This window comes from Melanaphis sacchari, unplaced genomic scaffold (assembly GCF_002803265.2).
Source record: "Melanaphis sacchari strain LSU unplaced genomic scaffold, SCAv2.0 Contig4_pilon_pilon, whole genome shotgun sequence".
NCBI classification, from domain to species: Eukaryota; Metazoa; Arthropoda; class Insecta; order Hemiptera; family Aphididae; genus Melanaphis; species Melanaphis sacchari.
The window spans coordinates 446,511-472,727 of record NW_020271335.1 but is presented as its reverse complement, the minus strand read 5'-3'; the positions used below and the strand labels follow the sequence as shown (position 1 = coordinate 472,727).

Sequence of the window (26,217 nt, the reverse complement as noted above, 5' to 3'; positions counted from 1 at the left end):
TAATATGATATTAACACCAATTTTTGATAAATGAAATAATAAAAATATAACTTAAATATTTATGAAAAAATATTTTGATTTATATTTATTTATCAAATTAACTTTTGATTACTGGCTGTTATTAAAATTAAGCAGTATCAATAATGCTGAGCCAGAAAAAAAATAGCTTAGCTTTTAAAAGTAACCATTGTTTTCTGAATCGAATACTTAAGCTGGGCCAAAATGAACTTTTGTATAACGGTTTATCATAAATTGTGTTTATGCAGCTTATAGTCATTGGACGTAAAGATGTTAACCTAAATACATATAATAACATTGTATTTTAAATTTTTCAATAAATAAATAAAATACTTTACTTAGACAATGTTCCTAAAGTTGTGTCAATACCACGTATCAAGTCATTAGTTTTAAGTAATAACAAAATTTGAGGATTTACAGTTTCCAAAATATACAAAGTTTCAGTCAACACCAACGGAATTCCACTTTGAAATTTTTCTTTCTATAAAATAAGAACTAAAAATAATTAGTTTTTCTTTCATAGTTTTATTATTTTTGATTACTTCAACATCAGTTAATTTCTTAGTAACAATACCATCTTGAACGGAATCCCAAGTACGCCCAGCTACCATACACACAAGTAGACCATACATTTCAGCTACGCCTAGTTTGGTGCAGTATTTTTTCATTCTATCATGATTATTATCCAATATACTCATCCATAATTTAGCATAAGTACGTCGAAAGCTATCAGTCAATGTCTGAAACAAATAGTTAATTGAAAAATCAAATAGATAAACATAGAAGTTCAAAACTTACAGCGTAAAGTCCATGATCCAAAAGTATCAAATTCAATTCACCGTTTTTATCTTTGTTCACCAACAAATTACCGGGATGAGGATCACTGTGTACAAACCCATTTTTGAATATCATTTCACTGTATAAACTTCCCAGTTTATCAGATATTTCATCCACTTTTAATCTAAATGTATGCACTTTGATTATTTTTATTCACGCCACAATTTAAATGATTAACATATATAATATAATATTATATACATTGTGTATGGTGTAAAATATAACTGTGGTAGTTAATTATTACAAATGTTATTAATATATTATATACTTACTTATTTCGATTGATATAATCAAGATCATTGATTTGTCCACCTTCAAAAAATTCTAAAGTTAAAACTCTAGAAGAACTAAACTCATCATATATCTTTGGTACCTAGAAATTAACACAAAAAAAACATGCTTCAATATTAATTTTGGGCGAGTTATTTTATACATATATATAAAGTTAAATTACTGTACTAAAAGTTAAATAAATATGTATTTGACTACACTAGCTTAAAATAATAATACCTTTAACCACTTAAAGTGTTTGAACATTGATCTAAGAGTTTCAGTATTTTGTGCTTCAATTGTAAAATCTAATTCTTTTGGTATATTCTGTTTTGTTTGTTTCACAAGCCATTTAAATTTAAAATCGGGAAAAATATAGGAACCAATGTTCACTAAAGTCTAAAACAATATAATTACAATTATTATTTATCAAGAAAATGAGTTTATGCTAATATTAATATATTTTAGATATAATAATTGTATCAGTGACGAATCATGACCACAAAACAAGGACATGCTCAATTTTTTTTTAGCATACTCAACATATGCTTTACCAGTTCAAAAAAAAATTAAATCATAATGAATACATATACATTTTACCAAATTTCTATCATATATTATAATTGTTATGAAATAATTAAACTAATAATTGATGGTATTATAATTTATGTAATTATGTTTTTATTCTCAAGCATGACTAAAAAATTCGCCACTGATTTGTGTTGTATAGTAAATTACTTCAATTGTAGCAATATCTATTTTAGCATTTCCCCGGACATATGAATGCTGTACTTTAACTGCAACATTTTCTCCTGTTGATCGTAATTTTGCCTTATGTACTTGAGCCAACGAAGCTGCACCTAGTGGTTTTGGATCAATTTCGCTAAACAACTGATCGGCCTTTAATTATAAATAATATCAACTTGTTAAGATATTTTATTTTATTAATTCAATAAATATATACTACATACTATATTGCAATGTTTCAACCTTGAGGATCCATTCGAGGTTGTAAATAATTTTGGAGAATTCGTTGAATAACTCCAATCTCAATTTTCCATTTTAGAACAATTTTTTTGAAGATTTATGAATAGAAAAAAAATTAATATTCCTGAGATAATTATTTTTTGTATCAACAAAATGTTATAGATTATAACACTTGACAGATATAACTCTGATTAATTATATTGTCAATACATATGATATTTTTGTTTTTTTTAAACCAAACTTAAAATTGATAATATCAAGTTTCAATTTATATTTATTAACTATATTAATATTTAAAAAAAAAAAAGTGAAAAATGTTTGAACAATTTTATCTATAATAAAATAATAGAAATTTATTCCAAATAACTTAATGAAAATAACAGCTTTCATAAATATGTACATTACAAATACTGAATATACAAATTATTTTTAATAGAATTAAATCAAACGTATATTACTAACATAAGACCTGCTCTCCGGCATAATAATTTCATAATTTGTGTAAAAATTAATGGATAAAAATAATTACTTCAATGTAAGTAAAGGTAAAGAAACAGTGCTATATTGTATTGTATATAATATATTGTACTATAAAATGTATGGGCACACACATTATTTAATAAGCTTAAAATTGTAATACATACATCTTGTTTAAGATCCTCTTTGATTATTTTGTAAATTTCTTTCAATGGTGTAATGGGAGCTTGACTATGCAAAACCTTCAATGTATCTGTATATTCTTTTGGAAAAAGATTTTCTAATGCCCCAATATGTTGTCCAATCTTAATATAAACACCTTTATTAGTGCGACATAGTTCTAATAATAATTCTGCAGCTTTCTCGTGAGACTAAACAAAATTAATAAATTGTTACAAAGATTGATGTGAAGTTTGATAGTTTAAAAAAAAAAAATTAAATATTTAGAAATTAACATACTTTTGATCTTATTTCTTGATAATTTGGTAGAGATTTATTAACCGATGGTGCATACAAAGTAGTCTTATAATGATACATTACATGTATTCCCTAAAAAAAATAGTTTGGTCATAAAATTTAGTAATTTTTACTTACATTTACTCTGAAATGAATACTAAAACTTACAGTAGAGGCGGCTCGACTAAATCGAACAATACCGACTGAATCAATATTAAAATCATTTTCATAAAAAGAGTAAGCAGTTGCTACTGTACCACTCAGAATACCTAATCCAATTACTCTACCCAACATATTAATTAACTTTCCTCGTCACACACTGAGTTTAATTTTACTTTTCTAAAAACATTTTAGACTTTGGTTAACTTGTATTACATCACTATTTACTTAGCAATTAAATTTGGTAATTTATCATAAAAATTAAATGAACTGAATAAGAAATAACTATTAACCGACAAGTTTTTTTGATAATATAAATCATCAATTAGAAATTCAGAAATAATTTAAATTTCTCTAGTGGTGTGCATAACTTATGACCTTGAAAACTTAAGTGATAACACGAATTTTTATCACTCCTAATTTACTAATTCATGATTTATGAGATCTTGATTAAAATTTATATTCATATTATCTAATTTATTATAAATATTAAAACAATATAAATAAAAATAATAATACACACTAATTACCATATTATCATAATTCATAATAATATGTATTGAATAGGTAAATTATATCAGTATATTACTAGGTCTACAGACATTATGCAATAGACAATGCCAAAGAAAAAATTAAATGTCTGTTATTCAGTAACAATAGTTTATAATAAGAAATAGTATAGTAGTGTACTACATTGTGTACTCCATTATAACCTAAACTATAACTATGTAAATATTAAACACAGGAGTATAATTAAATAGAACATATTCAAATAGTTAACAAGAGTTAGAACTTAAAAGCATTTTAGGATCAGAGTAGTGGATAAATATTTTGCTGAGTACTCCACACAGTAACACATATTATTTTATTTTGAAATTATATTATAAAAATTTAAAATTTTCAAGCAAAAAATCTGATTCAAAAAATTAAAATTAAATGAATTATTCAGAAAAATGAGAACTAAAAATTTTTTTTTTTTGCAATGATTAAATTATGAAAAACAAATATTTTCAAAATTCTAAATACTTTTTGAGTAATGAGTGTTTTCTGTCAAAAGAATCACACTATATTAACACTGATTTGTTAAAAAAAAAAATAATATTAATAAATTTTATATATTATATACAGTTGTTAAATTTTTTCATGTTTTCAATCAATTATTTTAATATTGTAAAATATATGATAAATGAAAAGCATTTAAAAATGTATTTAACTCTTATTTAGTTATATAATATAATGACATATTGAAATGAGTAAACAATTTTCATCGTAGATTATTCAAAAAATAACTAATATTATTTATTTTTATCTAGTAGAAACAGAAATGGGTGAATCTCGATCATATGTATTGGTAACATCCATTTCGACATCATCATCTTCCTCATCATGGGTTTCACTATCATCTGAAGCATTGACTTCTTCCTCTTCATCTTCTTCATCTTCTTCATCTTGCACCTATGTAAAAAGGAAAATTAATAAAAATAATAAATAAAGCATAAAATATACATATTAATATGTAATAATATTGTAATGATAGCATAACTATCAACTAATATAAGAACAGTCTTAAACAGAATAATTATATATTGTACCCAAACATAAATATTTTAAATAAATATGTTTTATTCAAACAATTTTTTTTTTTTAATTATTATGACTAAGTGATGTTTATTGTACATTGTCATAATAAATATTTAATAGGTACCTTTGTATCTATTTTTTTATATCTAAAAAATATACTTCAAATATCACTAAAAATAATATTATAACACATAGATAAACTATAACTTGTAAATAAAAACTGTACAATACAAATAATGCAGGAAAATTATTAATTATGATAATATTTTAACAAGTATATTACTTCAGTTGCCGTTTTGCCAATTGGTACCGGAAAGTCCTTGTCGTTGATTTTATTTGTTAATGTAAGTAACTGAAAAATAAACGGATCATTATTTCATATTTATAATAAATCCGTTTATAAAATATTTTAATAGATCTTTTAAAATTTACCCAGTTTTGATGTATACTTTCAATTCGTATAAGTTCTGTATCTTCGTTTTTAGGCTCATCAACGCTAAACCATAATGGATTTACAATATTTGGGATCATAGTTGGAAAAATTGGAATGCCAGGATTCATTATTATGATATATTATAATGAAAAAATTAACATAAATATTTAAAAGAGAAACATCTCATGAAAAATTTAAACTATCATCAACATCGATCAGACTAGATTATATAGTTACCATATTCTATGAAGTATTGAAGTATGAATAACACTAATAACAGAAACAGGGAAGTTGCATTGATAACCATTAACTGAAAAGATACCACACAAAATAATCTATGATATCCGTTAAGATATTAACTGATAACAAACTAAATTATTTCCATTAATCATTATAGAATTATTTGTCATGATATAAATTGTAACTTATAACAAGGTTTTTACAGTATATTTAGTGTCTGTTGTTAAAGAATTCATAATTCATATTATTAATCATCGGCTTTTAAGATGGATTCCGATTTGAAAGACTTAGACCTTTATGGAATACTTGAGATCCAACAGTCTGCTACTGAAAAAGAGGTAAGACAATTTTTGACCATTAATGTAGTACTTATTAATATTGGCTATTTCAATCAGATTAAAACAGCTTATCGGAAGAAAGCTCTACAATGCCATCCAGATAAAAATCCTGATAATCCTAAAGCAGCTCAATTATTCTTGCAGTTATCTAAAATATTAACTGTTCTTACAGACACTGCAGCACGAGTAAGATTTATTACTTTTGTATTGTAAATTGTTATTTTTTCAATGTTTTTACTTGTTCTTAGTTAGCCTATGACAAATTAGTAAATGCTAAAATTGCTGCAAAATTGCGTGAGAAAGAATATGATTCGAAAAGAAAGAAACTCATAGATGATCTTGTTAAACGAGAAAATGCAGCATTAGGAAAACAAAAAGACACAGTGGAACGTAATTTTGAGGTAACTTCTTATTTTGTTTATTTTTTATATATTCATGTATAATATATATTTATATAGAAAGAACTTGAGCGTTTAAGAAAAGAAAGTTCATCCCTACTTGCAAAAGAAAGAGCTCGAGTTAATGAGCTCCTTAAGCAGCAAGAATCTGAAAAAGAAAAAATTGGTTCATTCAAGCTAAAAGTAAAGTGGAAAGAAAATGGAAAATATAATAAAGAAAATTTAACATCATTATTTTCTAAGGTAGGTAATTTATTAAAATTATGTTTTAAATATTTATTTCTAATACACTACATAATTATAGCATGGCGATGTTATAACTGTTGTGGTTCTAGAAAACAAAAAATGTGTTGCTCTTGTTGAGTACAAATCTAAGACTTCTGCTGTAAGTAATTTTAAATTAAATTAAACTTTGTGTACATACTTTTCTATGTTCATACACTTATTATATTTTGCTAGATAAATGCCAAAAATTTTGAAGTTGGTTATCCAAATTTTCCACTAATTGTGAGTTTTCTTGGAGATTATGGACAAGACACTAAAAAAAGTTCTGCTCATACTTCAGCTCAAAATCCTACCAATATATTTTCAGCTTATCAAAACCAAAATGTTAATCATACTGAAAATACTTCAAAAACTACATCATCTGCACAAGTATTTTTTTTTAAACCACGATAACCAACCTAGTACTTATAAAAAAATTAAACTTTTTCTAGGCATTTTTGGATTATGAAGCAATGATACTTGAGAGATTTCGACAAGCTGGTAAACCTCAACAAGAAAATAGTAATTCAAGCAATATAAATAAAGAAGAATCAAAAGTAGTATAAAAAGTATAATGTTTGATGTACATCATTATTTTTAATACTTGTAATTATTATGTCCATATGTAAATTTATATAAATATATTTATTTTTTTTCTTTTGATAAAAGCCAGTTAATAAGACTGCCTACTTACAACTGTTTAATTATATTATTTATTAATTTTACAATACTCTGAGTAGTGGTGTAATGTACTTATGTACGAGATTTATAGTGAAACAGCTTAATTGTGAATTTAATATTTGGACAGAGTTATGGGAATGTTGTACATGTTCCAATATTTAATAGGTGCAATATCAAACACTATCATAGTCTTAGCATATTACACATCATTCAAGATTTTGGATAATTTAGAAAAAAGGTTTTTTCCTGAGTTCATACAATAATAAATTATCTTCAAAGTAGTTTTAAATCATTATGGTCTTAATAATATGTAGTAAAATTTATTTTGATTGGCATAGACATTTTCTCCACTACATTGAAAATTGCTTTTAATAATTTTCTTTGCAATATTTAATTATTATAATCATCTTGATTATGATTTATTAGTGTTGGTTACTTTTATAAATACATAATTTTGATCTGAACATTGTAATTTTTAAAGTGCAGTTATAGAAAGAGCAAAAAAATTAACTGATGTCCATACTAATTTAAGAAGCTACTGCCCCCTTTTATTACAATTGTGTCAGTGTCAATTAACATTACAAAAAGTGAGGCTAAACTAGAATTTACCACATTTTGATAAATATTATAAAATCATAGCATTACACTTAACTTAAGCAAAATATCATACTAATCATTTTAATCATATCTTATTAATAGAGTAAATACAATTTATAAGTCACTATTATTTTTATTATAATGTAACACTAAACAGTGTCCATAGTAAGTTTTAGATGAGTATTATTAAGTAGTTGGTTTGGAGACTTTTTTTCTAGATTCTAGAAAATAAATTTCAGCTGTAGAACTTACTGAACTTAGTCTAACTGACTGTAGCAACTATGTAACTGACTATTAATAACAACTTTTCATTATTATTATTATTATCTAAGGGATCAATTTGTATTCCAATATTAATTTGCTAATTAAGTTCTTTAAATGGAGAAAAGTTTTAATTAATCTTAAATATAATAAAAAATTTTATAATATTTATACAAATTAAAATTATTAATAATTTAATAATCAAAAAGAAAATTACATACACTAATAATTAGTGTATGTAATTTTCTTAAATATTAGTATAAACTAATTATTAGTTTATACTAATATTTATTTTTGAAACAAATTCATTTTCATAAGTTGAGTAGTGACTTCAAAAACACAAGTAAAATTCTGGACAAACCTATTCTTAGATATAAGTCAACAAAAATTAATTTTTGTTATATTTTTTTTTTTGTTTACATTGTTTACAATTTGAAAATGGGACATTTTAGTGTTCCAATCATGGTCTTAGAAGGTATCTTCTAAGACCGTGGTTCCAATCAAAACGAGACTTAGGATCACCATAAACAAAGGCCAAAGCTAGTGGGCAATTAATAATTATCTAAGGCCGAGTCATAGACCAAATAAGTTATAAAGGTTTCTGTGATATATACATTTTAAACCTTAGTAATAACAGAATATTCTGTGGTTATAAATTACAACAAAATTAAACGAGCTTTCCAATAAAAATGAAGGTCTGAAAATTCTACGAAAAATTAATTCAGTGTTATTAAGTGAAAACGTTCATCTTGAAGATCTTTATCAAGATCCGACAATACTAAGTTGCTTCAAATATGCCCCAATAACTTCGGTTGACGTCAAACGTTCGTTCTCAGTCTTTAAAAATATGTTAATCGATAAATGATACAACTTCACAGAAGAAAAACTTGAAATGCATATGATTATTAATTTTAATAATAAATACAATTTTAAAAATAAATTAAGTTTAGAAAATTTCCTAAATTATTTATTATTAAGTATTTAAGTAATTAATTATTATAAGTTTTATTGTAAATTTTAAATAAATAAAAAATTCTTGTATATTTTTGCATATTTTCATAATTTTGACTGCATATTTTCATTATTTTTACTGCATATTATATGCCATATTTCGATACTTTTAAGTGCATAAAAATCCGCGCTTTAGTTATAATATACAATAAATAAATAATATGGAATAAATACTGATAATATCAATATTATGATAACACAATCACACAATATTTTTAAATTATAAAATACAATTAAATAATAAATTGAATTATTTATTGAGTACTAAAAAATTGAAAAGTTATTATTTTAGAATATTTTTTTTAGTTAGTATATTAGTATATCACTATGAAAATAATAATTTTGTTCGTAAAATAAATTCAAATTACATTTGATAGAATATTTTTTCATGACAAAATAAAAATAATTTAACCAAAGTTAAGTCAATCAAGAAAAATACTTATTTTCATTACAAAATATCCTTATTTTTACTGCGTGTAGTTTATCTATGGTCTGTATGGAAAACATTAAACGACTATGTTACGACAACAAAATTATGCTGGCACCTATGGTCAGGATAAACACTCTACCAATGCGTTTATTAGCATTGGATTATGGAGCAGATATTGTATATACAGAAGAATTGATTGATCATAGGCTGATTAGATGTTATCGAAAAGTAAATGGTAATTTAGAAATAAAATTTGTATTTACATTTTAAACAACTAATTTAATTGTTTTAGAGACATTACAAAGTGTTGATTACATTGACAAAAGTGATGCTACTATAGTATTCCGCACTTGCTCACGCGAAAAGCCATATGTTGTTCTTCAAATTGGCACTAGTGATCCTGAACGAGCAGCCAAAGCTGCACAAGTAGTGTGAGTATAATTTTGATAATCACAAACTAAATTTTATTACTTTTTTAATTATTACTATTAGAGAACAAGATGTAGCAGGAATTGACATAAATATGGGTTGTCCAAAAGACTTCTCACTCAAAGGAGGAATGGGAGCTGCTCTTCTATTTCATCCTGACAAGGCTTGTGCAATTCTTTCTGCAGTGGTTTCAGCTGTTAAAATACCAGTGACATGCAAGATTCGTGTGTTAGAAGACATTGATGATACAATTGCGTTATGTAAAAAATTAGCTGCTACTGGAGTGGCTGCAATCGGTATACATGGTCGTACCATTAAAGAGAGACCAATGCATCCAAATAGAAACCATTTCATTAAAGCTATATCTGAAGCATTAAATATCCCAGTTATTGCTAAGTTAGTAAAGATAAATAAATATATAAAACATTAGTTATATGTATTTAATATTATATACAGGTTGAATCATAAGTAGAACAAGGATTTAAATAATTAAAAATGCTCAAGTATAATATAAAAAATTTTAATTATCATTGGATCTATTACAATCATAATTGTATAAATATAATTTATAGTGACCACTTATTACTGACATAAAATTATCTAAATTAAATAAAGTTTATGTTGCAGTTTTTCTATATGATGTAATCTAAATTAATTATTGATCATAAAAATTTGATCTCACTTTAATAAATTAAAATAATATTTGACTTAATTCATAAAAAATATTGACAAAAACTTGATTTCTAACAAATTATCTAGAAATGAATTAAAAATTAAGCCAATAAAACACTGAATTATGACCTTAAAATAAAAAAAGAAATTATGTAAATCCTAAAATGTTAAGAGAGAGGGGTTGCAAGCAAACCAATTAAATGAAAGCATAAAGCACCTGTATATTACTTATATATATATTTATAACTTTAAAAAAATAAGATTTTTGATGTACTTTAATGTTTTGTTATAGTGGTGGGTCAAAAGAAATTAAAGTGTTTGAGGATATAATAAAATTCAAAAACATAACTGGTTGTTCAAGTGTTATGATAGCACGGACAGCTGAAAAAAATTGTTCTATATTTAAAAGGGATGGAAAATTAGAATTATTTAATGTAATAAGAGATTACCTACATCATGCTGTTGATTATGATAATGTTGCTCCAAATACAAAATACTGTATTCAAAATATGTTACAAAATATTCAAGAAACAGAGCAGGGAAGACATTTTCTGGAGTCTACATCTCTACAACAAATTTGGTTTGTTTAAAGGCAGGTTCTCATTAGTATAGTTTGTAGTCTGTATTCAGTTTTGTCTAAATTTATTACAAACATACTTCCCTATTAAAATATCCTTTATACCTAAACTTTACTTTTATAACAATTCCATAATTACATGCGATTCCAAATAATTACCTGTTTCACTTATATTTTGTGTGTATTCCTTTACGACGTAGCCACCTTAATCTTCAGTTTTTAGATTTTGTTTTATTTTAACTTAGCTGCCTATACAATGCTATACTAATGTGAACCAATCCTAAGAAATTAAAATTAATTTATAGTTGTAATTTGCCCAATATTTTATAATTTTGATTTTTTTTTTAGTGATGTTTGGGAATTAGGTGATTATTGTCGTCAAAAACAAAAGAAAATGAACTATCTTCGTTTTGAAGAAAGAGATGTAGCACGTAATGACCAAAAACGAATTAAGCAAAATTCTGTTGATGAAGAAGAATCAAATCATGTTAATAGTTTAAAATGTATGTTTATACGATCATTATACCCGAAACCTGAAGACTTGCCAAAAACAAAACTGTTAAATTGGTCGAAAAAATACAATAAGCCATTACCAAAATATCATACAGAACAGTTTGATAAACTTTTCAAAAGTACTGTGACATTTGATAACCAAAAATATTCATCATCTTTTTGGTAGTTATTAATTTATGAATAAAAGCAAATTGTATGATATTTATTTTCTGATATATTTATATTTTTCAGGGAAAAAAATAAAAGATGGGCAGAGCAAGGTTCTGCAATTGTCTGTTTACACTATTTAAAGGTTTACGATGTTGACTACATGAAATTTAATGGAATTCTTGGTTAGCTAGATGTTTTTTTTCTTTTTAACTAAATAAAATTTATTTCACCATATCATTCATGTCTTCATTTTTACAAGTATTTTACTGCATTAATTTACCTCTAATATTATAATGAATATTTTTCCTTAAATTTTGATTCATGGTAAATAAATATATTCTAATCATTAAAACTTAAATCAGTTTCTATAAATTGTACAAAATTTGTTCAAATTGTAGACTGAGATATAATAGACAAATATTAAAATGTTATCAACAAATCTAAAATAAATTACAAACATTGACTAAAATATAAATCTGTCCGTGTTTGAAAATTTAATAAGAATTTTCTGATATCCAAGTACATTTTACTAAAATATTAAGTATTATTAATCATGAGTATGAAACATGCCTAATAAAGCTCAATATTTATATGAAGTATTTAGCTTCCTCTACTAAAAAAAATATGTGAGTGGAGAGATAGATTTATACAGAAAATTAAATAAAATTGTCTTACATTTTTCAATCAACTAACATTTAATTAATATATAAAAGAGATGTGAATGGAAAAATTATGTTGATTTAATATACTATGTTAGTATTTAATAATAGAAACCTTAGAGTGCATCAACTCAGTGTTAACATCATATTATCTAGTTTTTATGTAACTTATGATAACTATGTTGGAATATATAATTTATATATTATTAAAATATATCATTATTAATAAATTGATTTTAAATTCTGGTATATTTAAAAAGGATTTGACTCTGCAAGAATAAATATCTTTAAACTAAAAAAAAAAAAAAAATAATTTGAAAAGTAGTTATTGATTGTTATTTTATAAGTTACTGGTTATTACTTATTAGAAAGGCTAGATTCTAGCCGCTAGAATTTATATACATTAAAAAATAGTAAAAGATTCCAAAATATGCATAGATTTTAGGAGCTAGTATTTGTGTATAATATGGAACGTGAATTGTGAATCTTTGCATTGTGAACTCTAAAACGACTTAAACCAAGACGTAAGTGTAATTAAATAGGTAATTTAACATTTTTTAAACTATGCTACCAAAAATTAGAAATCCATTTGACTCAAAAATAAAAATCCACACATTTTTACGAATCAGTAGCACATATTAAAAGGTACCTAGTTAAAACGTAATATTATAGATAGGTACCTATTATATAGTTCGTTAAAATGTATTTTTAGATACAAAAACTCACAAGTGGATAACATCTCAATTGTCTAGTAGTTTTAATTTTTTTCTCTTTACAGTTTATCATCTACTGATATTTAACTAATCACTATTCGTATAAATACTTGTCTTATATTAGGTGTATTTAGATCTGCTCGTATTTGTTATATTATGCTGTATCGCCTGTACCTTACAAATTTTCAATACATATACGTGTCAACTCGCCCTACTTCCTACGTCCAAAACCCTAATAATAAATATAATATGAAACACGCCTACGGTTGGTACCTATATACCTATTAGCAAGCCTGGATTAATGAGAGGGCACGGACCGGAGCCCATCTTTTCTCCAATATAAATAAATATTTTTAATGCATTAAAAAAAAAAAAAATAAATATTTTAGTCGGTATAGTAGATAATTAATAATTATAAAATAAAATGTTCTTAATTTAATATTATGAAAAATTACTAAATGATAATAAATATTAAATTGTTATTTTTTTTAACAAATACAGTGTTTATATTAATATAATACATGTATAATATATTATTATATAACTATTAATTTATATAGCCTTTTATATTTTTTTTGTACTGATAAAATTATACAATAATATACCGTTTTTAAAATGTAGTGATACAATTTTTTTTGAAGTTAAAGTTGAAAGGGGGCCCACTAAGTTTATGATGTCATGGAGCCCAATCAATCCTTAATCCGGGCTTGCCTACTATAGTCATCTGAGTTGTATGAATATGAAATAAAAAACTGTTCACAGATCACAAATTTACAATTTTCAACAAACTTTTTATCAGTATTGTTTATTATTTTGACTGTCAATAATAATATCATTAAAATATGTAGGTACTCTGTATATTATATCACAATTTAAAACGTGTAGATATTAATAAATAACAACGTTCTGTACACCAAGTAATGACCCGATAACAAATAATTAGGTATATAGACCTACCAATTATTGTAAGTAAATGTATTATTATTTATTAGTCAGATACCGACATTGAAAAGAGATAAAAACGGTCCAACGTTCATATACTTTTGAATAATAACATTAATAACTATACTTATTAGTTAATACTTATTCAATATTCATATTGTTTAGTAATTTAACGTATAAAAAAAAAATTAGCTATACCTAACGTATATATTTATAATTTACGCAAAAACTTTCTCATCAAACATCAAATAATAATACGAATTTTTTCATTCAACTATAAAACATGAACTGGATATTTTTGTGTTTTATTTGCTCATTAATCAGTCCTGTTATTTTGGAAACTCTAAGACCAGTAAGTTTTAAAACTTTATAAAATATAATACTAATAAAGATTTCATTTTTGTATGTATCAAATATCCTTGATTTAAATAACTTATGAAAACTTTGTCTAAAAAGGTGAAACAACAAAAAAGTTATAAATATTCAAATTTTATGAAATGATGTGTTTTGACTTTTAACTTAATCCACCAGTAATAATACTTAAAATTATAATTTCATTAGTTTTAATGTTTTTTGGTGCATATTATAATTTTATTAATATGGTTGTATAATAAATTTAATATAGGATTTTTTACAAAATATCACTCGTACTTTGAACATTTTTACTATTATTATTAATAATACAATTATTATTAATTAATGTATAAGTTTCAATGAATTTATCTAATAATTTTATATTTTTATATTATGTATAACTATTTTTAAGGGGTATTTATTATAATTTATTTAATTTTTAGACTTTTACTATTGATTATAAAAATAATGAATTTCTCAAGGATGGCAAAGTATTCCGATATGTTTCTGGTTCATTGCACTATTTCCGAGTCCCTCAACTTTATTGGAAAGATAGAATTCAAAAAATGAAGGCTGCTGGATTAAATACTATAACAACGTGAGCACCTATTTCATATCTATACTATTTAATTATTTATTATTATTAGGATGTTTGATAAATTATTATTGTAACTTAACAATGTCTATGTATAAAAAAGAATACACAAAATTAGATGTTTATTTTTGATTAGTTCATTATAGATACCATCACTCTCTACTGCAATAGGATTATTATTTATTAAATTAAAATAAATCACTTAGATTAGTTTTTTTTTTTTAATTAATGTTATAAATTTCTATATTTTTTTATGTCTACTTTTTCTTTATTCTAAAAGAAACTAATGAAACTGGTAAAACGAATAAATTGTTTCTCTATAATCACAAATATAGTTAAATAGCTAACTAGGTTTAAAAACAAAAAAAAATAAATAAATAGTAATATAAAAAAACTTACAAATTAAAAACGTTAACCTAGAATCTAAAAGTTAATCATAATAATATATTCTTTAGGTACTGCCCATTCCTCAAATTCTATTTTTTATCTTCTCATTTTTACAAGACATGTACAAGATCTAGTTTTATGACCACTAAATTCAATTAAATGAAATATATTTACACACCTACCTATATAAAATTATTTTCACTTACAAATGAAACAAATAGACTATTTGTGTTATAATGTTATAAATACAAATAAGTATTTCAAATTCAACTTTTAATATTTTTATTTATTATGGGTTTTATGCAGTTATGTAGAATGGAGTTTACATGAACCATTTCCTGGGGTATATAATTTTGAAGGGATCGCTGATTTGGAGTATTTTATTAAATTAATCAAAAATGAAAACATGTATTTAATTTTAAGACCAGGACCATATATATGCGCTGAACGAGATTTTGTAAGTACCTACTTATGATTTATAAAATATTTTTTTCATTTAATATTTTATTTTTAAGCTTAGATTTATATAGGCAAATCAATTGTTTTTATTTTTAGGGTGGATTTCCCTATTGGTTATTAAACGTGACACCTAAAAAAAGTTTGAGGACTAACAACTCAAGTACGAAGAAAGCATATTATAATATTAAAAAAATTCTCTAAAAAATTCATGATCTATGATTAAGAAATGTTAGAAACATCTGGTATTACTAATCTATATAACATATTCCATTTAATAAGATAAACTTATTTTTTTTAGTCAATTCTTATGTTTTTGTTTAATGTTCATATAATTTAAGTATCTAAATATTTGGCTAGATTTTTATAGTGATACTATTTAAAAATAATTTTTTTTTATCTTGTTGATTGATGTGTTCAAGTAACAGAAATAATAATACAATTATAGAATAATACAATCATTTAACACTTTTTTGAAGTGAATAAGACAAATTGATTGATGTAAAATTATTCTGATAGTTAAAACAAAAATGTTCTATTTTATATAATTCATAAAAAACACACCTCACACACTCAAAATATTAATGAAATATGTTTTATTATTTATTATCTATTATCTATTAATTAAGTTAACCATTACAGCTTAAAAAATAAAAAGGAATAATTAGATGGTTTATGAGTAAAAGTGAATAAATTAAAATCATAACTTTTTAATTAACAAAAATTATAGCTTTATTTCTTGAGTGACTATAATAGATTTTTCATTATTTATAGTTAATTTATGATTAGAAATAATATAAATAGCATTTATATTTGGATCAATATTAACTTTTTCCCATTTATCAACATCAAATTATTTTTATTAATTTTTTCATAGATAACTAATGAGTGAGTATTTAAATTTCAGGCTATAAAAAATATGTTTCAAAATGGTTTGATGTACTTATGCCAATAATTCAACCTTATTTATATGGGAATGGAGGAAATATAATTTTGGTCCAGGTAAAAAAATTAATATTTTTTGTAGACATTCTATGTTTAATTTTGAGATATTTGGTACAGATTAAATTTATCACATACTTCATTTCATTAGGTAGAAAATGAATATGGAAGTTATTATGCCTGTGATTCTGAGTATAAACTTTGGATTCGAGATTTATTTAGAAGTTATATAGAAAATAAGGCTGTACTTTTTACAATTGATGGATGTGGTCAATCATACTTTGACTGTGGTGTTATTCCAGAAGTATATGCAACTGTAGATTTTGGACTTTACGTGAATGGTTAATATTAACATAAAGTCTTAATAAATAATTTGGTGTATGAAAAATGTTATCAAAACTTTAAGAGAAAATTAATCTTACTTAGTACCGAAATAAATGTTATTTCAGATTTTTATTTTTATTCTACCCTATACTTTTGTTCTAGTTTCTCAGTGTTTTGACTTCATGAAAAAGGTTCAAAAAGGAGGACCATTAGTTAACTCAGAGTTCTATCCTGGTTGGTTAACTCATTGGCAAGAATCAGAATCTATAATAAACACTACTGACGTTATAAAACAAATGAAAATAATGTTGGCAATGAATGCATCGTTTAATTTCTATATGTTTCACGGAGGTACAAATTTTGGATTTACATCAGGAGCAAATACAAATGACACTAAAGATAGTATTGGATACTTACCACAATTGACTTCATATGATTATAATGCTCCATTGGATGAAGCTGGAGATCCTACCGAAAAGTATTTCCAAATTAAACAGACACTTGAAGAAGCTGTGAGTTGTTATTATAGTTAACTATCTATTAATCATTATACAATAAATTAATTTATTAATTTTAAGAAATATGCTGTGACAAACGAGATATCACCAAATCCCACACCTAAAGGTGCCTATGGTAAATTCTACTTAAAACCTTTGGTTAGCATATTTGAAAAGGTTACTCAACGTATTAAACCAGTGATTAGCAATGTTCCATTACCATTTGAAGACTTAGATATTAATACTGGTTTTGTAATGTATGAAACAACATTAACAGATGATCAGAAAAATGTCAAAAATCCAGTAAACCTAACTGTGAACTCTGTTAGAGATCGAGCAATCATCTATCTGGATAAAGTAAAATTATATTACAGTTAATATTATTGAAACACTGTTGTTTAATATATTTTTTCAGGTACAAGTGGGAACCATGAATCGGTTAAAAGGTAATACTACAATAAGTTTGAACATTAACCGTTCTGTTCAGAATCTAAGTATTTTAGTTGAAAATCAGGGAAGGATTAATTATGGTGACTTTATTGAAGACAGAAAGGTAGTAATTATTTTAATTGTTATCTTGTGATTGAAATAGTACTATATACATAAATATTTATATACTATAATATAATGTTTTGAAGTTAATATTTGATAAATTGTGTAAAGCAAAGATTGAGGACATATTATTTTTAGCAACAAAAAGTGTTGTACTTATGATTATTAAATCAAATTGTATTATACTTATTTAAACTATCAACTAGTATAATTATTTAGTTTAAATATTGTATATAAAACAATAATAATTTTGTAGGGAATTTTCGACCAAGTGTTTCTTGGAAATAAATCATTAAGCCCATGGAAAATGACTGCATATCCTTTGAATGAAACAACATGGATTTCTTCAATCAATATGATGAAAAATGTCGAAAGTATTCAATTACCGGCATTTTATATAACACAGTTTACATTACCAAAAAACTATACAAATTGTTTAGACACTTATTTGGATACTTCAGGCTGGACTAAAGTATGTTTTAACAAGTTAATTCTGTTAATTCAGTATTTTAACCTTATTTTTACAATTTATAAACTTAATTTTTAAACAATATTTAATATTTTTAGGGTGTAGCATTTTTAAATAATGTAAACCTTGGTCGATATTGGCCACTCGGTGGACCTCAAGTTACACTTTATGTACCAGCTCCTTTTCTAAAACCATCACCTCATGTCAATACTCTTGTGATGTTTGAACTTGAAGGTGCATCTCAAGATTTATCCATAAAATTTATTGACAAACCTATTCTTGATGGTCCAATAACAACATAAATTAAAATGTATGTTTTATAATTTTTTTTTTTTTTTAATAAAATAAACATAAAAAAAATATTAAATGTTTGATTTATTGTATTATAATATTCTGTCATATAACAATCACTAGTTTAGATACGTAAACCAGAATATTGAAATATTTTTTAAAAATATTGTGTATAGCCACTATAGAAGTTCAATCTAGTAATAGAAATTATTGATAATAGTTGTATTAATATTTTGGTTGAAAACTTTAAAATATTAAGTATGTTTTGGTTGATCAATCAATGGACTTAATATTAATACAGTAGAATCTTGGTAATTCGGCCGTTCGATAATCTGATACGTCCAGTAACCTGGCTGTATTAATCTATTGTCTATATGTACCAATATGTATTTATATATAAATTTACTATCATAAACGATAAACCGTTAGATAAAACTAAGTAATAACAGATCTAATTCTAATAAATAAAATGAAAACTGCTCTCAATCTAAAAGATTTTTAAATCATTTTTTAATACGAGTAAAAATGTAAAATTCAATAAGTAAAAATGCGTTTTTTTGTGAACTCTCCACTGATCCGGCGTTTTTGTTAATCCGGCAGTAGCGTGGTCTGATATGTGTTGGATTACCGAGATTTTACTGTAATATTAATACTTATTTTAGTGGTATTAATTAAACAAGTAATTTTTTGATTTTTTCACTTGACATTACAATTGTACGCGTAAGAAAAATTGAGAAAAATATGTCAATTTATAACATTAGTATGCATTAGCATTGAATATAGAATGGTCTATTCTATAATCAATGGTATTAGTATTGTAGAGGGATAAGGGAATCAATTGTATTAAGACCATATCTCTTTAAACCACAATTAAACACAATAATCGACAAATTAAGTTAAAAAATAAACCATAAAAATGTGTATTTTTATGTCATAACAACTAACTAAAAAACAGAATTCAAATTGGAAGGCTCTACACAGAGTTATTGAGTGTTCTCGATTAGCGTTTACACAATTACACACAGTACATATTTCTATTAATAAAAATAACAATTACAATCTGAACATTAAAAATAAATTACAATGAGCAAGTCAGTTACCACAGCAATATTATGGACCTGGATATAGACCAAACAGTGAGTAGAACAGTAAAAACAGTATAAAAGGATACTATGCATTTACGCTTTCAAATTTCAATATACCACCATATTATCTAGTCCGTAATTTAAAACTAAATCACCATGCGCGCTAGTAACAGGATCTTATAATACTAAACATTTTAAGCTTCACCAAAATGTTATTATTTGAATAATAAATAATAATACATTAATTACAATATATCGTAGTCCATATTCATGTACATAAAAGATATATAAAAAATATAATATAATATTTATAAATATATTTAGTCCCGTGACCACCAAACCATTTTTGAAAATAAAGCAACTCACATTATCTATAGACCTTGATTACTATATATATGGCATTGATTATAGTCGATTCTATAATCAATGCTTCTAGTAAACCGATAGCAGAAAACGTGTTAATATTATCTAAATAATCTTCATTCTTTTTAAGTATCCTCAATTAAATGATTCGAATTTCTAATGTTTATTACTTTTAAGAAAATAATTTTATAATATCTAATACATTTACAATGGAGCCTTTATCAAAATTTTCTCTCAATAATCAGGTGATTTTTACTAATTTTAATTTTAATGTTTAATTATTATTTTAATGTATTTAAATAATTTTATAATTTACTTAATTTATATTTTATTTACTAATATGTTTAATGCAAAAAATCCAATTCTATGTTTAAAATTTTTTTGCTTAATCATTATGTCTATAGAAAATATATCTGATAAATAAAAATTTTAATACTTTTTTAGATTGTTTCCATGCGTCATATTGTACGTAAATCAAAAGTACATACAATCCACAAATTAACACGGGAAGCAAAAAAGTTAAAAGAAAAAAAAGGAAGTGAAGAACAAATTGTAAAAAATCAAAAAAAATCTGAACGTTTTATCAATGAATTGATGGTGATAAAGGTATAAAAGTTTATTATAATAATATTATTACATTTTCAACTTAATGACTAACGTATAATTTTGTTCATAGAAATTAAATGATGATGATGTCACAAAATATGCCTTACAAAATGAAGTACCTTCTGCTACAATATTAAATAGTACAGACATAACATTGGAGACAAGGGCATTAGCGAAATTAGTTGGACATAAATTTATAATGGATGAAATTCAAAATTTTAGAAATAAATATCCAGATTGGAAACTGTGTATAACAGATTTATTAGATGAATTAGGTGTTAAATATAGAGCAAAAAAAAAATCCAATAAAAATAAAACAATCCAACTTAATAATGTTAAAAATGAGGTAAAAACTAAAATTCTTGATAAGAATAATAAAACAATTAAAAACATGGAAGAATTTAAATCTACACAGTCTGAGCTTGAACATGCCATGTCAGTGTCAGATACTAAATCCGAATCAGAAGATAGTCAATCTGAATCTGTAAATACTACAGAAACTGAAAGTTCACTAGTACAAAAAATCTTGATTGAAGAGAACAATACAAATATTGTTGAAGATAAAAATATGTCAAAAGGCTCAAAAGTTTTAATCTCTAACAATAACAAAATAGTCGGTGATGAAGAGGAATGCTTAATAACACTAGACAAAAATTTACATCATTCACAATTAAAAACAAATATTTTAAACACTCAGCTAACAAAGAAAAACTTAGATTTGACTACTAATGAAATTCTTAAAAACACCGATATAAATATTGATAAAAATGTATCAAAAAGAAAAGCCGAAAAAAGTGTTTCAAATAAAACTAACTTTAAAAGACAAAGAAATACAGTAAATGAGGTTAAACCAGTTTGTGAAACCGTAGATTCATTTTTTATGACTACTGACAATAAAGACTACATGTCTGTTTACAAACCACCACCAGTAACTAAAAAAAATATTGAGGAACAGACAAAAATAGATTATCAAAAACCAATTAAAGAAATTTTTAATAAAGGTAAAAGGGTGATTATTGGCAAGCAAAATAACATAAGCAACCGAAGGGAAAGAAGGCAGCAACAAGTTGAGGAATCTATTGATATGACATTACATCCATCATGGGAAGCAAAACGTAAACAAAAATCATTGGCCAAATTTGAAGGAAAGAAAATTACATTTGATGATGAAGACTAATGTTTGTAAAAAAAATTGTTTAATCTCATATAAATAATAAAAAATACAAAAATAAATAATTACACTGTTACTTATTTACATATTTATTGATTTTAGGACTAGAAAGTCTGACCAATTGCACTCTTTTTTTTGTAGGAGCTTCAGAACGATCAGCAATTTGTTTTTCTTCATTTTGTTCCGTTTGCGATGGAATGACTATAATCGGAAGATCTTTAACTTCAGTATCTTCTTGAACAATTGACTCAAATATTTCTATTGGCTCTGGCTTAATTTGTGTGTCACCCTTGTATTTTATACCTAATTCTTCTTTTGTAAAGCTTATAATTGAACAAAATCCATCTGATGAAGATACTATAAGTAACTGTCCATCAGAAGACCTGATACACATAAAATTGTTTAATGTATAATATAAATTATAAAAATTATTAAATAAATGTTCAAAATATTTAGGTACTTTTTAAACCTATGTTCTTACCATGATAGGTCTGTCAAACGAGTATAATGTATATCACCAATGTAAGCAAATGGAGCAGCATGTTGGGTATCCATCAATAAAATACTTGTATTTGTTGCTATGGCATATATCATCCGGTATGGTAAATCAAACACCGATTTTGTTTCTTCTTTAAGTTCATACAAAATTGGCGAAAATTGAACAGCAACTGAATATTGGTCAAGAGATGGTATGTATAGTACAGGCTTAGTAAATGATTTTCTGGCAAACACATAGCTGACGTTCGTGGTACTTTTAATTTTGTTTTCCTCATCAATTGTCTCTACGATACCAGATGAAGTTACTAAAATTTGACCATCAGGGGAAAATGCAATCCGCCGGAAAAAAGACTTTAGTGTATCATCATGGAAAAGTCTAATTTTTATTTCTTCGCCATCACTTTTTTTTTCCAAAGGGACACATTTATCACATTTACTGAATAATTTACAATTTTTCGTATTAAACACTCTTAGAGTTCTATAAATTATTATAATAAATAATAAATTAATATAAAATACTGATATAATTTTTATCATATATTTACCTGTCACTACTTAGAGTGGCAGCATACACATTTAAAGGATCCCAAGCCACTCCTTGTACAAAACCTTTATGATCATTAAGTATTGCTTTATAGCGTCCTATTAATTCAAAAATCTTTAAGTATTGATTTAAGTTCAAATCATTTTTAAAACTAAATATAATTACCATTTTCAATATCCCAAATAATTGCTTTATTATCAACACCACCAGATATCAGTTGTTTAGAATCTGGAGACCAAGATAAATCATAAACATCTTCTAGGTGGCCTCTCAATACACTATGACAAACCCACTTTTCAAGATTTTTGGATTCATCATCTTCCAACAAATCAGGTCTCTGATCAGGACCATTTTCTGATTTAAATTTCCATAAGAAAATATCAGACTCTGAAAAAATAAATATATTTATAAATTGTTATATAAATAAATAAAATTAACAATTTATTTACCATCGTCACCACTAGCTAACCATTGTCCATTGGGTGAAAAGCGTACAGTATTTACAGCCTTTTGATGCTTGGTCAAATCAGCAGCAAATTCAACAGTCACATTAGAACCATCTACTTTCATTCTCCATATCTAAAATATTGTACACATACAAATAGTAATCAGTAAAAATGAATCTTCAATCGAAAAATTTAATATTATTTACAAAAACATGAGAATCTGATCCACCAGTAGCCAGTCGATAAAATCCATCTTCAGCAACAGGTTGAAAATGAACGCTAAGTACGGGGTCACGATTGTGCCAAGAAATCTCTGGAATCACTAATTTCATGATCGTTGATGTGGACTAAATTTAATGAAAATTAATTTTATTATAAAATTAAGTAATCTACTATTCACGAATGTAAGCGAAATAATTAGATCTATTTTAACAGAAAGTTCACTATTTATTATTTAGTACCAAATACCTATTTATAATGGTAACTTATAGACTATAGAGTATAATATTTAAAATAAGATATTAAAGAACAAAAATCTCAGATCTACAAATGATTTCAATGACCTTGATATTTTGGCGCCAATATTTTATCAATACAATAAGACAAAATGTTTTATATTTACTGTAGCGCTCAGCTGTTCTTGGTAAATTTACGTGTAATTTTGAATTTTAAGCGGGAAACTATTTTTTATAGAAATTATTTAAGAATCTAAGCAAAGCGATTTAAAAGACGATGAGTGTATTTTTTGTGTGTATATACGATAAGTAGTTGAAAAAATACCTCAATTCCGAGGATGATTTAAAATAGCAAAGAGAATCTGATTAGAACTTTGGAGAAGTCAAAATTAAAAATTTCCCGCATTTTTCAAAAAAGCAAAAAAAAAATTTGAATTTTAAAAAAAAACCAAAATTTTTAGCCAAATTCAGTTTTCAATTTAACCGATTTTATTTTTTAATGACTGTTACAAACAAATAATCTTGGATATTTATAATTTTCACAAACATTTTCTATACATAACATGATTTTCAAAATATTCTAAGTTTTTATTAATTTATAAAGATATTTGAAAGTATAATATTGCGGTCTTAACACCTCTAACTCTAATCCTTATTTTATTTCTTTTGTTAAAATTAAATTTACAACTTGTAGTTTGTATAATACATAGAATAAATAATATGCATATAATTTTTATGAGAAACACGGTTGTGAGGAAGAGACCCATTAGTAATACTCATAATTTTTAATTTAATTAACAATCAAATGATTTATGAGGAAATTTTGTTTTTTATTTTAATAGGTCACGGGACCAATTCCTTTTTAGAAGTCATTTTTGGTTTTTGAATAGGGATATATTTGTATATAAAGGGGTTTTTGTGGGAGTAAATTTTGAAATGAAATCGCTAGTAGTATGTGGTTGTTAGCTAATTCTTTAATGATTGAGATGTTGAGATCTTTATAAAGGGAAACATTGCTGATGACCGATGTACCACGGCGTGTCTGTAATTTTTCAAACAGTAATCTTTTGATGAGTTTGTACTGGACGGATATTAAAGATTTGGCCAGACCTCAAATTAAGATTCCATAAGATTGCAATATTAGATAGGTCTTATTAAAGTCTTTAAAATTAATAACTTTATTTTTAGATTTAGTATGTATGTATTTTAGAAACAGGCGAAGTTTTTAGTCTTGTGTTTGCTACATAGGTATCTTTTTATTTTTAAATGGAGTCCCCATGTGACGTGCTTATTATGTTTATAAGCCCAAATGTTTTATTTAGTCAGATGATGGAATGACTTTATTGTTGATTTTAATATTGGAACAATGATCTTTTTTAAGGTTGAATGTAAAATAGATTTGTTTTCATTTATTTTTGTTTTCCATATTTTTTAATCAAATTTAAAAATGTGTTATGTAAGTTTTTAGAGATAATAAATTGGTTAAATTGGTTTGCTTGGATAGAACAACATCCTCGTCAGCGTAAGTAGAATGCTAGTATTGTTTTTGGGTTAGTGGGCGTGAAGCTCTCTTACTCATTCAAACACATGTTCTATGTCTATGAATAATGGCTTTACACTATTGTTTATTTTGAGTGCCGATGCTTTAGAATCTGTTAAGCGATAAATAAGAAGGATTGTTGTCCGTTGAATGCTTAATGCAAAAATCGAATTAGATATTTAGAATTATACTCTTTTTTATCATTATTGAGCAAATTATTTTAAGCAAATTTTTTTTTTAAAGTTTTCTGATTGTAGGAAATAGGTTGATTAGCCTGAACGGAGAAGATAAATGTTTAGGCTTGGCAGACTTGTAGATTAAAACAATTACTACGTTTTACACATATCATATAAAATAAGATGATTTTAAAATTCTATTATAGATAAGCATTAGAATTTTTTAGAAATATTTGTTATTACGTCTTTTTTGAGAGATTTACTAATAGATTATTTTTAATGGTATATACAATATTTTAAACCAAAATGTGATTAACATTTTCTGTTATTTCCCAATATATTATGGTCTATTATAATTTATAACCACATATAT

The 26,217-nt window shown here is 24.9% G+C and overlaps 7 protein-coding genes across 10 annotated transcripts; 4 read left to right on the top strand and 3 right to left on the bottom strand.

Moving 5' to 3' along the window:
• Positions 1 to 97: 97 nt before the first annotated feature.
• Positions 98 to 3,559, bottom strand: LOC112598883 (uncharacterized aarF domain-containing protein kinase 1). Of its 2 annotated transcripts, XM_025345541.1 has the most exons (10): positions 3,214 to 3,558; positions 3,049 to 3,138; positions 2,757 to 2,960; positions 1,864 to 2,025; positions 1,366 to 1,524; positions 1,128 to 1,228; positions 817 to 979; positions 561 to 758; positions 357 to 499; positions 98 to 296 (listed from the first exon to the last, which is right to left on the bottom strand). In XM_025345541.1, the coding sequence occupies exons 1-10, from the start codon at positions 3,337 to 3,339 to the stop codon at positions 128 to 130; spliced, it is 1,515 nt and encodes a 504-aa protein (XP_025201326.1). In that variant the 5' UTR covers positions 3,340 to 3,558; the 3' UTR covers positions 98 to 127. The 2 variants fall into 2 exon arrangements, with proteins under 2 accessions (XP_025201326.1, XP_025201327.1); XM_025345542.1 differs by lacking the exon at positions 98 to 296 and having other exon boundaries at positions 372 to 513; positions 3,214 to 3,559.
• A 915-nt stretch (positions 3,560 to 4,474) lies between these two features.
• Positions 4,475 to 5,495, bottom strand: LOC112598919 (anaphase-promoting complex subunit 15). The gene is made up of 3 exons (XM_025345585.1): positions 5,218 to 5,495; positions 5,069 to 5,137; positions 4,475 to 4,659 (listed from the first exon to the last, which is right to left on the bottom strand). Exons 1-3 carry the CDS (start codon positions 5,344 to 5,346, stop codon positions 4,510 to 4,512), a joined length of 348 nt encoding a protein of 115 aa, XP_025201370.1. The 5' UTR covers positions 5,347 to 5,495; the 3' UTR covers positions 4,475 to 4,509.
• A 102-nt stretch (positions 5,496 to 5,597) lies between these two features.
• LOC112598918 (dnaJ homolog subfamily C member 17) lies at positions 5,598 to 7,080 on the top strand. Its single transcript, XM_025345584.1, has 7 exons — positions 5,598 to 5,796; positions 5,854 to 5,982; positions 6,045 to 6,197; positions 6,255 to 6,437; positions 6,499 to 6,579; positions 6,654 to 6,848; positions 6,911 to 7,080. The coding sequence occupies exons 1-7, from the start codon at positions 5,725 to 5,727 to the stop codon at positions 7,022 to 7,024; spliced, it is 927 nt and encodes a 308-aa protein (XP_025201369.1). The 5' UTR covers positions 5,598 to 5,724; the 3' UTR covers positions 7,025 to 7,080.
• Positions 7,081 to 9,394: 2,314 nt separating this feature from the next.
• On the top strand, positions 9,395 to 12,016 carry LOC112598870 (tRNA-dihydrouridine(20) synthase [NAD(P)+]-like). Of its 2 annotated transcripts, none has more exons than XM_025345520.1 (6): positions 9,395 to 9,673; positions 9,731 to 9,869; positions 9,931 to 10,263; positions 10,832 to 11,119; positions 11,465 to 11,791; positions 11,861 to 12,016. In XM_025345520.1, the coding sequence occupies exons 1-6, from the start codon at positions 9,496 to 9,498 to the stop codon at positions 11,964 to 11,966; spliced, it is 1,371 nt and encodes a 456-aa protein (XP_025201305.1). In that variant the 5' UTR covers positions 9,395 to 9,495; the 3' UTR covers positions 11,967 to 12,016. The 2 variants fall into 2 exon arrangements, with proteins under 2 accessions (XP_025201305.1, XP_025201306.1); XM_025345521.1 differs by having other exon boundaries at positions 9,568 to 9,666.
• Positions 12,017 to 14,330: 2,314 nt separating this feature from the next.
• LOC112598806 (beta-galactosidase-like) lies at positions 14,331 to 18,998 on the top strand. The gene is made up of 11 exons (XM_025345428.1): positions 14,331 to 14,445; positions 14,891 to 15,045; positions 15,736 to 15,886; positions 15,985 to 16,048; positions 16,793 to 16,887; positions 16,979 to 17,168; positions 17,314 to 17,663; positions 17,730 to 18,005; positions 18,064 to 18,201; positions 18,457 to 18,672; positions 18,768 to 18,998. The coding sequence occupies exons 1-11, from the start codon at positions 14,377 to 14,379 to the stop codon at positions 18,969 to 18,971; spliced, it is 1,908 nt and encodes a 635-aa protein (XP_025201213.1). The 5' UTR covers positions 14,331 to 14,376; the 3' UTR covers positions 18,972 to 18,998.
• A 1,484-nt stretch (positions 18,999 to 20,482) lies between these two features.
• On the top strand, positions 20,483 to 22,419 carry LOC112599044 (serum response factor-binding protein 1-like). Of its 2 annotated transcripts, none has more exons than XM_025345750.1 (4): positions 20,483 to 20,653; positions 20,853 to 21,014; positions 21,085 to 22,192; positions 22,327 to 22,419. In XM_025345750.1, the coding sequence occupies exons 1-3, from the start codon at positions 20,618 to 20,620 to the stop codon at positions 22,189 to 22,191; spliced, it is 1,305 nt and encodes a 434-aa protein (XP_025201535.1). In that variant the 5' UTR covers positions 20,483 to 20,617; the 3' UTR covers position 22,192; positions 22,327 to 22,419. The 2 variants fall into 2 exon arrangements, with proteins under 2 accessions (XP_025201535.1, XP_025201536.1); XM_025345751.1 differs by having other exon boundaries at positions 22,288 to 22,379.
• On the bottom strand, positions 22,215 to 24,182 carry LOC112599043 (chromatin assembly factor 1 subunit B). The gene is made up of 6 exons (XM_025345749.1): positions 23,880 to 24,182; positions 23,677 to 23,806; positions 23,393 to 23,614; positions 23,229 to 23,325; positions 22,667 to 23,161; positions 22,215 to 22,568 (listed from the first exon to the last, which is right to left on the bottom strand). Exons 1-6 carry the CDS (start codon positions 24,003 to 24,005, stop codon positions 22,259 to 22,261), a joined length of 1,380 nt encoding a protein of 459 aa, XP_025201534.1. The 5' UTR covers positions 24,006 to 24,182; the 3' UTR covers positions 22,215 to 22,258.
• Positions 24,183 to 26,217: the final 2,035 nt, after the last annotated feature.

Coding starts and splice junctions, on each gene's coding strand:
- LOC112598883 (XM_025345541.1), bottom strand. CDS start 3,339: ATGTTGGGTAGAGTAATTGGATTAGGTATTCTGAGTGGTACAGTAGCA. Junction 3,139..3,213: donor TTAGTCGAGCCGCCTCTACT/GTAAGTTTTAGT, acceptor TATTTTTTTTAG/GGAATACATGTAATGTATCA. Junction 2,961..3,048: donor ATCAAGAAATAAGATCAAAA/GTATGTTAATTT, acceptor AATTTTGTTTAG/TCTCACGAGAAAGCTGCAGA.
- LOC112598919 (XM_025345585.1), bottom strand. CDS start 5,346: ATGAATCCTGGCATTCCAATTTTTCCAACTATGATCCCAAATATTGTA. Junction 5,138..5,217: donor AAAGTATACATCAAAACTGG/GTAAATTTTAAA, acceptor TTTATTTTTCAG/TTACTTACATTAACAAATAA. Junction 4,660..5,068: donor TTGGCAAAACGGCAACTGAA/GTAATATACTTG, acceptor CTTTTTACATAG/GTGCAAGATGAAGAAGATGA.
- LOC112598918 (XM_025345584.1), top strand. CDS start 5,725: ATGGATTCCGATTTGAAAGACTTAGACCTTTATGGAATACTTGAGATC. Junction 5,983..6,044: donor TTACAGACACTGCAGCACGA/GTAAGATTTATT, acceptor ACTTGTTCTTAG/TTAGCCTATGACAAATTAGT. Junction 6,849..6,910: donor AAACTACATCATCTGCACAA/GTATTTTTTTTT, acceptor AACTTTTTCTAG/GCATTTTTGGATTATGAAGC.
- LOC112598870 (XM_025345520.1), top strand. CDS start 9,496: ATGGTCTGTATGGAAAACATTAAACGACTATGTTACGACAACAAAATT. Junction 11,120..11,464: donor ACATCTCTACAACAAATTTG/GTTTGTTTAAAG, acceptor TTTTTTTTTTAG/TGATGTTTGGGAATTAGGTG. Junction 11,792..11,860: donor AAATATTCATCATCTTTTTG/GTAGTTATTAAT, acceptor TATATTTTTCAG/GGAAAAAAATAAAAGATGGG.
- LOC112598806 (XM_025345428.1), top strand. CDS start 14,377: ATGAACTGGATATTTTTGTGTTTTATTTGCTCATTAATCAGTCCTGTT. Junction 15,887..15,984: donor TATGCGCTGAACGAGATTTT/GTAAGTACCTAC, acceptor TTTTATTTTTAG/GGTGGATTTCCCTATTGGTT. Junction 18,673..18,767: donor ATACTTCAGGCTGGACTAAA/GTATGTTTTAAC, acceptor TAATATTTTTAG/GGTGTAGCATTTTTAAATAA.
- LOC112599044 (XM_025345750.1), top strand. CDS start 20,618: ATGGAGCCTTTATCAAAATTTTCTCTCAATAATCAG. Junction 20,654..20,852: donor AATTTTCTCTCAATAATCAG/GTGATTTTTACT, acceptor ATACTTTTTTAG/ATTGTTTCCATGCGTCATAT. Junction 21,015..21,084: donor ATGAATTGATGGTGATAAAG/GTATAAAAGTTT, acceptor TTTTGTTCATAG/AAATTAAATGATGATGATGT.
- LOC112599043 (XM_025345749.1), bottom strand. CDS start 24,005: ATGAAATTAGTGATTCCAGAGATTTCTTGGCACAATCGTGACCCCGTA. Junction 23,807..23,879: donor GATCAGATTCTCATGTTTTT/GTAAATAATATT, acceptor ACAATATTTTAG/ATATGGAGAATGAAAGTAGA. Junction 23,326..23,392: donor TATTTGGGATATTGAAAATG/GTAATTATATTT, acceptor TTGAATTAATAG/GACGCTATAAAGCAATACTT.